This window comes from Lolium perenne, chromosome 6, assembly GCF_019359855.2.
Source record: "Lolium perenne isolate Kyuss_39 chromosome 6, Kyuss_2.0, whole genome shotgun sequence".
In the NCBI taxonomy this organism is placed as follows: Eukaryota; Viridiplantae; Streptophyta; class Magnoliopsida; order Poales; family Poaceae; genus Lolium; species Lolium perenne.
In genome coordinates, this window is record NC_067249.2 from 215,614,439 (window position 1) to 215,625,599 (window position 11,161).

Below are 11,161 nucleotides of genomic sequence, written 5' to 3' on the forward strand. Positions count from 1 at the left end.
CTACACCAAATAAAGCATATGGTAAAAGATAAGAGTTAACCATCATGCAAAGAGAGTTTCTTGATAGCTTCAATTAGTCATACCATCATGCAAAGCAATTAACAGTATTCATACCAACATGCAAAGCAATTAATAGTATTCATACCAACATGCAAAGCAATTAATAGTATTCATACCAACATGCAAAGCAATTAATAGTATTCATACCAACATGCAAAGCAATTAATAGTATGACTTGAAGCATATGGTTTTCCAAAAATGTATTGAGGGACACATTGTGAAAAACCATGCTAAGGACCACTTTCACAAATAAGATCCACAAAGATATTAGCAATGAAGCCATTTAACCAAATTGGAACTTGTTTGAGAAAACATGTCACATATGAGAGATAATTTACAATATCAATTCTATGTGACACAACCTCAAATGTTCACATTTCCTAGGCTTGTAATATGCACAAAGCTTATTACTCCCCCATAATGTGATAAGGAATTTATTTTCACAAGAGGCAAATAAGATCCAACTAGAGATATTAATGAACATTAGAATTTGAATTTCTCATGAAGATGAAATACCACATAGAGACTAGATAATCTTGCAATATCAATTCTAAGTGATATTCCTCATGTACACACATTGTTAGGATTGTGAAATTCCTAAATGCATATCACTCTCCCAAAATGTTATAGTCCATTAATCTCTCATAAGAGCCATATAAGATACAACAAGATGCAAAGAGGCTCCAACACAAGCACAAATACATGGTGTGCAACCTAACATACATAGACTTGATTTCTCAAGAAAAACAAGTAGGATGCACAACATATACAAACACATGTTAGGAACAAAACTAACACAAGCAAAGGGGCGAGTAACTTTCAATATAAATGAGTTGAGCACATGTTACCGCAAGAAGGAACATTGGGTATATGATAGAAGTAAGATAACCAAAAGACTTGGCTTGAGATAATATAAATGATGAAGATCCCTTAATTCTTCATGATGTAGCCAAGTCTCCAATGCCCTCCAACAAGCACCTATTGATCAAATTTTGGATTGTTGGTCCCCAACTAAGTTGGGTCCTAAGAGGTTAGTCACAATAGGCTTGGCAACCCAAATGGTTCTTTTCTTGACACCACTTTGAGCACCAACATATTTGGCAAACACATTGCCACCCTCATCCTTACGAAGAGAATAAACATCATCAATGGTGATAGAGTTGGATGAGGTACCAATAGTGCACAAGGAGGAGATGTGGCCCTTCTCACGTCATATGTAGCAAGTTCTTTTCTTCTCCTTCTTCTCACTAGATTTCTCCACAATGGGAGCATTGGCTTGTATCTTCTTGAGAAGTGGCATTTCTTCAACTTGAGGTTGAATATGAGTATGAGCTTGAGGCCGCTTCCCTTTTTGCTTCTTCTTCAAAGGACAAGATCTAACATGATGCCCTTCAATTTTGCACTTGAAGCAAACAATCTTCGCCGGGTCTTTGACTTGTAATTGGCCCTTCTTAATCTTGTTGCTCTTGGACTTGTTCTTGTTGTTGGAGTTGAATCCAAGTCCACTCTTGTCATTGGGGGATTGTTGCACACTCAACATCTTGTCAATTTTGCATTTCCCTTCATGACTCTTTACCAAGTCGTTCTTCAAAGAAGTGACTTGGGCCTTGAGCTCTTTGATTTCCTCTACATGGTTAGTAACAACACAAGTACTAGAGGAAGTAGAACCTTCATTCTTAGAGCAACAAGGCAAGGAAGATAATTCATCACAAGATTTAGCAATACTATGAGTGGATGAATTACAAGGACTAGCACATGGCAATATAGCATTTTGAGTAGTAGTGCTAGTATCCACACGAGGCTCACAAGGTGTTGCCTTAGATATGATAGCCTCATGAGCTAACTTTAGCCTATCATGAGAGGCTAGAAGATCCTCATGGGAGCTAGAAAGCTTTCCATGATTTTCTTCCAATTTCCCATAATTGCAAGTTAGCAAATCAAGTTGAGCCCTTAGCTCAACATTCTCCTTCAAGATAGATGCTTCACAAGAAGTAGAGTTAGTAGCACAAGCATCATCACAAGACATATCAAGAAGAGAGGGTAACATATCATGATCTTTTAAATATGAAGCTTGTAGTTGCTCATATGACTTGGTGAGGATAGAGTGTTCGCTCTCCAAGGCCTTGTGGGCCTTGTCTAGATCATCTAGATCCTTAACAAGTTTATCGTGACCAACACCAACTTTGAACTTTTCATTTTTAAGCAATTTTAATTTAGCTTTAGCATGGTCTCTTTCTTTAGTGAGTTTAGCAAATATTTCATTTTGAGACACCTCAAGGGTTTGAAGTTGCTCCTCAAGAGAGGCTACGGTCTCTTGTTCTTCTTCAAGATCATTCTTTAATGATGCTACATCATCGGCATACTCTCGTTCAAGAGCACCCTTTTTATCAATGGTGTTCTCATGCATCCAAATAAGTTTTTGGCTCTCAATAGCGGTAGTCAAGATTTCAAAGAAGTGAGAGCTAGCAATTTTATCTTTGTAAAGAACCTTGAATACACTCTCACCTTTATCGCGTAGAGAGACAACCCAATCCTCTTCTTCATATTCATCCTCATTCTTATCACCACGAGACATATTAGGTTCCATGGTAGGAGGTACCGTGGAACCCTTGGCCATAAGGCATATATGAGGACCGTGAGATAAAGATGAGGAGTTACTTGAGGCTCCTTTCAAGATCTTCTCTTGACCAATAGAATCTTTGGTTTCCTCTACATTGTTAGACACACAACAACTAGAGGAAATAGAATCATTTTTATCATGGCCACAAGACAATGCAAGCATATCATCATTAGATTTTTTCAAGCAACTTACACATGATATGCAAGGACTATCAACACAAGCATGTAAATCATTTCTAGTGCTAGATGTGTTTAAGTCCAAAGATGAAGCATTGCAATGAGATAGAGATGAAGAATCATCAATAGTAAGCTGAATATCAATATTGCAATTTTCATCACCACTCACCATATCATTACCTTGTGTCTTACCACACTTTGGTGAAGTGGATGAAGATGAGAACTCATCACGGCCGGAAGTGGAAGCAAAACAATCATCCTCAATGATAGTGGACACATCATATTTATCTTGAAGCTTTGTCCATAATTCATGAGCGCTCCCAAAAGGCATGATTGAAGAAGTAACTACATTGCTCACAACAATGGAAAACACATGAGAAGCAAGAGCATCGAGACAAGAGTTTTTCTCCTCCTCAAGAGATAAATTTTGAGGATCCTTAGGACAAGAAAAACCTATGTCAAGAAATCGCTCCATGTCCTGGGACATACGCCGCAAAATATTAAGCACATAAATTTTCCATAGATCATAATTTGTGCCATCAAATATAAACAAGTTATTGTGCGCTAATCCCCTAACCGACATCTTTACTCTCAAGGCGGTGAAGCCTAAGAATGAGAGACCTTGCTCTGATACCAATTGAAAGGACACAGATATCGCCTAGAGGGGGGGTGAATAGGCGATTTAAAACTTTTATGAGATGGGCTTAACAAATGCGGAATAAAACTAGCGTTTACTTTGTCAAGCCCAAAGCCTATATACTATTGTTCACCTATGTGCACCAACAACTTATTCTAAGCAATGGTTCACCTATGTGCACCAACAACTTATGCTAAGCAATACAAGCAAGTATGTGATAGCAAGATATATATAACTTCAAGCACGATGGCTATCACAAGGTAAAGTGCATAAGTAAAGAGCTCGGGTATAGAGATAACCGAGGCACGCGGGAGACGATGATTTATCCCGGAGTTCACACTCTTGCGAGTGCTAATCTCCGGTGGAGAGGTGTGGTTGCTTAGTGCTCCCGAACGCCACAAGAGGCTCACCTTGAGGTGTGGTTGCTCGATGCACACCAACGCCACAAAGGCCTCACCCCAAGATGCGGTACTCACACCACACACCGAACGCCACGAAGGCGCCTCACCTAAATCTCCGGTGACCCTCGCCACAAAGGCCTAGGTCACGGTTCCACTAAGGGATTTCCTTCGAGGCGGAAACCGGGCCTTACACAAAGATTGGGGCACACATCCACAACTTAATTGGAGGCTCCCAACAAATCGCCACAAAGGCGTAGAATCCGTCTAGGGTTCCTGTCGTCGTGGTGAACGAGCAGATGCCATAGGATGGCTTAGATTGGGGCCGAATGGACGCAAGAGGATTCGGGGGAGGGTTTGCGATCAGGTGGGAAGAGGTTCCGGATGGTTTCCTCAAGAACTTGGCCAAGGCCAGAGGTTGAAGAAGAAAGACACAAGGAAGAACTCCCTCTAGATCACCATTTTCATTGATTCACAAGTTACAGGCTCTGCCTTCCTACACATGCGCGTACCTACTTGCTTGCCCGTGAAGAAGGGCTGCCCCCTCTCCTTATATAGGGGAGAGGGTGGCTTACACTGCAAGAAACCCTAATGGCATCTTTGACTGGACAAACTACTTTACAGAGCTACTGTACAAAGCTACTTTAACAGGCTACTGTACAAAGCTACTTTAATCATAGATGACACCGGGGCCTTCTTTTATCAGGGCTGCTGATGTCCTCCGGCTTCTTTGGACGTCACCTCTCTCTTTGGCGCCAGGGCTCTGAATAAAGTTACTTTGCTTGGCTCATCCTTGTCTTCTTGCTCTGAAGAGAATCTTTGACCAGACCTGCCGACAGGCTCTCCTTTCCGGTATCTTCTTTACCGGGTTCCGGCATACCCCTTTGGGGATACCGGCTTAGCCTTGCTCTCCCGGATTCCTACTAGGCTTCCGGTAAGAACATTAAACCGGTATCTTGATGGCTCAAACCATCCGGTTTGGCATGCCTTTGGCATACCGGGGGTTATCCCCCCAACATTAGTCCCCGAAGCTGGTATAGTCTGGAGGATTCTTTCCTACAGACCATGCCAGGTTTTCATCTTTTTAAGATACCGGTTTAGCCACTCATCTTTTGAGCTAAGTTCCGGCACCTTTACCCTTGTTCCTTTTCTTCTCTTCGCAAGGCTTGTTCCGGCACCTCTTTTTTCCGGCACCTTGTGTCTTTACTCCTTCCTCGGCGAAGTCGAGAATATATCGGGTCCCGCGCCTGTCAGTGACATGCGCACTGTAACTGACGCGCCAGTGTCCGCTGTCACATCGTATCGACTCCCGCGCACGCATTAAATGCACCGCAGCGGATCCCACTAGCCGTTCTGGATCCTTTGGGTATCTCCGTGTGGCCTCCTGTTTTTGCGTGTATCTCCTTGACACGTGGCGGCCCATGATGCGAACCGCCGTGGGCCGCGAGGCGAACCGCCGCGGCCCAGCGGTTTCCAGCCCATTTCCCTTCTCCTTTATAAGCGCAACCGCCGCTCTCTCTTCATCTTCTCCGCATTCCCCACTTCCTTGCGCACAGAGTTCTTCGCCTCCGTGCTCTCCGCCGCTCTTCGTCTTCCGCCGCTCGTTCGTGCCCGTCGCCCGGCGAACTCACGCCTGCGTTCCGCCGGACTTCGCTGCGCGGAGATCCTCAGCAGCGACTCCGCCGAGCCCGCCGCATTCGCCTTTCCTCAAGCACTTCTTCGCCTCGCCGCCGACGGACTTCCTCGCCGGTCGCAGGCTCGCCGTTTCTCCAGCGAACTTCTTCCCTCGCAACTCCGCCGCCCCAGGTTAGGCTCGACGCGCCTTTACCCCTTTCCTCTTGCACTTTGGATCTTGGGACGGTAGAGTATTTATTCGCTCTTTGTTTTGCTTTTCTTCTTACTCGTAGATCTTCGCGCGTGGGTTCGTTCGGGGAAAACTGTTTCTCGGTAGATCTCGGCATCTTCTAGATCCCCATGCCTAGTGAAGAGTCTCTCCCTGCGGCCACCTCTAGCACTCAGGATAGCAACGCTTCCGGTGGGCTAACCGACGACGCCGCCCGGATGGGTCAGACGTCCAGCCGGAAACAAGAGACCGGCACATCTAGCCGGGCCTCCGGAAAGGACAAGACACGCGGAGCCTGGAGAGGTTCCGACGTGACCCAATACGAGATCGACTGGCTCTACCGGTCCAGGAGGATTCCGGAAGGAGTCACCTGCCGGCTTCCTCGCGGCGAAATCCAACCGGTGCTCGAACCCGGTGAAACTGTTGTTTTCCTTGCTCACTTTGAGCGTGGCTTCGGCCTTCCTGCCTCTGACTTCTTTCGTCAGTTCCTTGATTTCTATCGTCTCCAACCTCATCATCTCCCCGGCAATGCCGTTTTTTACCTTTCTTGCTTTGTGGCCTTCATGGAAGGCTACATTGGCATCCGTCCCGCTCGAGAGACGTTTGCCCGCTTTTTCTCCCTTCGGATCAACTCGGTCCAGGGCAAGGACATTCCTGCCCCCAAACCCCCCGTTCAATGCGGGTCCTGCATCATCGGCTCCCGTCAAGGGAGCCCCTTTTTTAAGTTCAATGGCCTCGAGTCTTGCCGCTTGTGGCAGACGACATTCTTCTATGTGAGGAATGCGGGCGACGAGGACCTCATCAACCTGCCGGCATTCAATCCGGCGCCTCCAGCCAAGACTAATTGGCAGTACAACCCCGGAAGGGATCACGCCGAGACGAACCGGGTGGTGCGCTTCATGCAGAGGTTGATGAAGGACACCGACATCTGCTCCGACGATATCATCCGCACTTTCATCAGCCGCCGGGTGCTTCCCCTCCAGCGGCGTGCTCACAAGATCAGTGAGATGTACGGCCCCGGTGATCCTACTAAGATCACCGGCCTGGCCCTGAGCAAGGAGGACGTGGTCCTTAAGGCTAGTCAGATCTGCCAAACTGACATGCCGGATGACTGGGAGTGGGGCCTTTGCCCCCTCAGCGCCAGGAACCCTCCGTCCGAAGATGTAAGAAGATATGCGGCTCTGGTCGTATTAGCGGTAACTTTTGTACTTGTGTCTAATCTTTCTTTTTCCTTTGTTTTCAGGCCAAGGCCCGCTTCCCCCGGATCGATTCAGACCGGCGAGGCCCTCGCCAGAAGAGGCCCCTGGACAAGTACGATCCGGATCCTGTCATTCATTGGCTGGATCTAAGGATGGGCCGGACCCCAGCTTCCCGCCTCGGCAAGTCTCCGCCGGAACCTGCTGGTTCGTCTGATGACTTGACCATACTCGAGGTAGCTTTCCTGTTCGTTTTCTTATACCCTTTTTGTTACTTCCAATCTGTAGATCTTCCCTCAGCCAGCAACAAACCACAGGTCCATGAGCATGTCCCCCCGCTGCAGGCCGAGGTTGGCGACGAGTTTCTGGGCAAGCTCATGGCCGAGGGCCAAAAGAGCGATCCTCCAGCTGCCGACGCCGGCCCCAGCCATGCTTCTTCCGGCAAACGCCCTCGGACTGAGGTTATTGGTGGGAAGCAGGTGGGCACCAAGCGCTATAAGCAGAAGCGGATGCCGATGTCTTCCGGGTAAGTTCTTATCTTCTTTTTATGCTTTCTTGGTTTCCACCGAGTTCTTTTCCGGTTGCTTTTTCCCAACTTACTCTGTTCTTCCTTTCTCTCAGCCCTGCGCTTGAGCTTGGCTCTGCCGGCTCCGCTGGCTCCACCGGCTCCGCGAGGACTTCAACTCCTCCTCCTCACTCAAGTCCGGTACCATCTGGTGCCGGCAACACCTCTGCCTCCCCTTCGGGAGGCACTACAAGTTCGGGGCGCGCGGCCCCAACACCTCCAGATCACCGCGCGGAGGAGGACTTCACCTCCCCTCCAGAGACCCAAGACACCGGCGCCAGCAACATCGGCGCCGGCCAGACTGAAGCCGGGCAGGCGGAACCTCTGGTTCCTCCTCCCCCGAAGAAGAAGAAGAAAGAAGCAAGCTCTTCCCCTACCGCGCCGGATGCTTCCGCGCCGGTACCTTCTCCTCCCAAGGCCACGCCGACACCGCCGCCTAGCCAAGGACCTTCCGCGGCCAAGCAACCGGCGCCGTCGGGGACTCCCAAGATCACCACTTTCCTCAAGCCCGGGGCTTCCCGCGGCAAGGCTGTGGAGGGCGGCGCCTCTGGCGCTTCAGGAGATGTGGTGCTGCACGTTGGCCCCGCCGCGCTCGCTGCACAAGACAAGCCCACCGGCCTCCTGGGCCGGATTGTTAATCTGAAGCGCGCGGGCAAGGACCTGGGGCACCTTCTCCCTTATGCCCAGAAGTGGAATGAGGCGGATATCTCTGCTTCTACCCGCGGCCTGGGGAAGGATCGCCTTCCGGCACCGGATCCCGCCGGGGCCCGGTCTACTGAAGAACATTTCACGCGGCTTAAACGCGCCGTGAAAGAGTTCGACAGTGCTTGGTACGATGCCACCAACAACGTGGTGGTAAGTTCTGCTAAATCTCTTTTATAATTTCTGTTGATGCCGGTTTCTTTTTCTCTCCGGATCTTATCTATTCTCCCAGTCCCCGAGTTTTGTGGTGAGAGCGCAGCTCTTGGCGCAAAACTTTAACCTAAAACTTAGCGTGAAACCGGCACTGCCAGTCCCCGAGCTTCGGGTTAAACACCTTCTTGTTAACACACAATTTACCTTAGAAACGCGCAAAACCGGCATTGCCAGTCCCCGAGTTTCGGGTTAAGAACTTTGTTCTTAGCGCAAAACTTATCTTAAAAATGCGGAAAACCGGCACTGCCAGTCCCCGAGTTTCGGGTTGAAACCTTGTTTCTTTCTCAACTATTTTTTCTTTTAAACAGAGCACTGCTGACACCCGGAAGCAACTCTTCGAGGAGCTTCTGTGGGAGCACCGGGAGCTTCTTTGAGGCCCACGCCCACTGCCAAGGTTTGTTTCTTTTGCCTCCGGTATCTTTTCACCGGAATGTTTCCTTCCTTGATACTTACGCACTTTTTGTTTAACAGTTGTTCCGGAAGCTAGCCTCGAGGCCCTGAAGGCCCAGGTTGCCAAGCTTCAAGGTACCATCTTTTTCTGCTAACCCTTTTCTTTTTTCATTTGATCTATTGTTGCCTGTTAAGACTTTTCTTTTCGGTATTTAGGCGAGAAGGAGCAGCTCCTTAAGGAGCACAACGAGGTGCTGGAGGCCCAGAAGACCGCCACAGGGGAGCTCAAGGAGCAGGCTATACAAGCCGCGCTCCGGCATGAGCAAGCCTTGAAGGACGCCGGGTAGCAGCGGAGGCCAGGGTGGCGGAGATTGTGGAGGATTCCACCAACGCCAACACCGTCCTCGCGGCAGACCTGGAGGAGGAAAGGAAGTCGCGGAAGGCAGCGGAGCGCCTTATTGATACTATGACCACCGATCACCGGGAGTACGATCGGTTGGTTATGCAGATAGATGCGCTAGCCCTCCGTAAGCTCCTGCCTTGCCCCTTCTTTTGCTTATAAGCTTTTTCCTTTGAAGATTTATCTTTGTTCCTTGCTTTTTCCGACATGTTTTTTCCGACATACTCTTTCCGGTGTCTCGTGTTTATGCTTTTCCTTCTTCCTGTAGAGCACTTCCCGGCATCCCAGGTCTTTGCCTTAAAGAAGGTGAGGGAGGATCGGATTGCGCGGGAATTTCCAAATCTGGATGCGCACTGGGATGGGTACGACTATCTTGTCGCCCTCTCCCGCGCGTGTTCAGCATATGCGCTCCGTCGACCGGCTTCTTGCTGACCTGCCAGCCGCTGCCATCCAAGTTTTCAAGGTTTTGTGGCACGAGGAGGAGCTGCCGGGGAATATCACCCTCACCGCCTCGCGGCTTAATGACGCCGGGCACCGGATCCGCGAGTGGCAGTGTTCCGCGGCTCGTGCCGGAGCTGACACGGCGCTGCGCTCTGTGTGCTCATGGTACCCTGCTCTTGACCTGGATGCTCTCCAAGGTGTTCGCGCGGACGCTCCCACGGACACCGACCCGGCGCTCTCCGCGAAGCGGCAGGACCGGGCATACCGGCTCGCTGAGTATGCCGAGGTCCGCACCTTCATCCCACCCCCTCCTGGCGTCAAGGACTACCTCAGCGATGAGGAAGAAGAAGACGAGGGAGATGAAGGTGAAGCTGCCGAGGACGCGCCGCCGGAAGCTCCCGAAGCCGGCGCTACTCCTCCTGAAGATGCCGAGGCCGGTGCTGCTCCACCCGACGCCCCTGCTGCCTGATGACCTTCTACGATATCTTTGCCTGCTATGCCTGTTGGCCCTGTTTACCTTAAGACAATGTCTGTTAAATTCTGCCCCGGAATGCCGGGGCTTATGATGTAAGACTTAAGTTTGCCTGTGGTTGTGCTACAACATTTCCTGCCGGTAGGTTATACCGGTAGCTAAGTATTTATGAGTTTGCCTTAGCATAATTTGCTTTTGGTTTTGATTTTATCCTGCACTGCAAAGATTTCTCAATTGCTCCCGCATCCAATTTGATGCATACTTGGTTCTTTTGCCTTGGCTCTGCCTGCCTTCTCTGGGCGTTCTTTGGCGTATGAGCACAAGGTTCTTTCACCAAACAAGCATCTTCTTGAACTTAGAAATAACTTTGAAATTTTGCAAAAAACCGGTTCAACCGGGGTTAGTTAACCTTTCCGGATTGTTCTTTCCTGCTCCCCCTTTTCGCAGTTCATGTGCTTATCTCCTACCGGTTTATCTTGCTTGCCATGAAGCCGGTTTGCGGACAGCAGCAGAGTCGAAGACTCCGGTAGGATTTAGCACACTACTAAACCGGAAAGAAAAAACATTCAATAAGCAACCGGTAAACTGAAAAAATAAACAAGTTACATGCAACTTAAGTTGGGGTAGTCCCCGAGATTCATTCGAGGTTCCGGCATCTTTTATTCATAGCATATAAGGTACAAAAAGGAACTTCTTACACCACCACTTCAAGAGTAGAAAGGGCGCAACAGAGCTACGTTCCATGGACGCTTGCTCTCCTCTCCGGACCTGTCCGCCTTTCCTTTCTTCCACTCCTGTGCATCGATCAAGTAGTATGCATCATTGTGAAGCACCTTGCTTACAATGAAGGGACCTTCCCATGGTGGCAAGAGCTTATGCCGGCCTTCAGTGCGCTGCACCAGGCGAAGTACAAGATCTCCTTCCCGGAAAACTCTCGGGTTAACCTTCCGGTTATGATAGCGTCTTAGGTTTTGCTGGTAAATGGCTGTTCTTGCCAAAGCCAGCTCTCTTGCTTCTTCCAGCAAGTCGACATCATTTTCTCTGGCCT

General features: G+C 49.1%; 1 protein-coding gene across 3 annotated transcripts; it reads left to right on the plus strand.

Moving 5' to 3' along the window:
• The first annotated feature begins 4,169 nt into the window (after nucleotides 1–4,169).
• Nucleotides 4,170–8,752, plus strand: LOC127310029 (uncharacterized). 3 transcript variants are annotated; one of them, XM_071822868.1, is made up of 4 exons: nucleotides 4,170–6,897; nucleotides 6,978–7,166; nucleotides 7,248–7,456; nucleotides 7,552–8,752. In XM_071822868.1, exons 1-4 carry the CDS (start codon nucleotides 5,866–5,868, stop codon nucleotides 8,375–8,377), a joined length of 2,256 nt encoding a protein of 751 aa, XP_071678969.1. In that variant the 5' UTR covers nucleotides 4,170–5,865; the 3' UTR covers nucleotides 8,378–8,752. The 3 variants fall into 3 exon arrangements, with proteins under 3 accessions (XP_071678969.1, XP_071678970.1, XP_071678968.1); XM_071822869.1 differs by having other exon boundaries at nucleotides 6,978–7,137; nucleotides 7,219–7,456; XM_071822867.1 differs by having other exon boundaries at nucleotides 6,978–7,456.
• The last annotated feature ends 2,409 nt before the right edge of the window (nucleotides 8,753–11,161 follow it).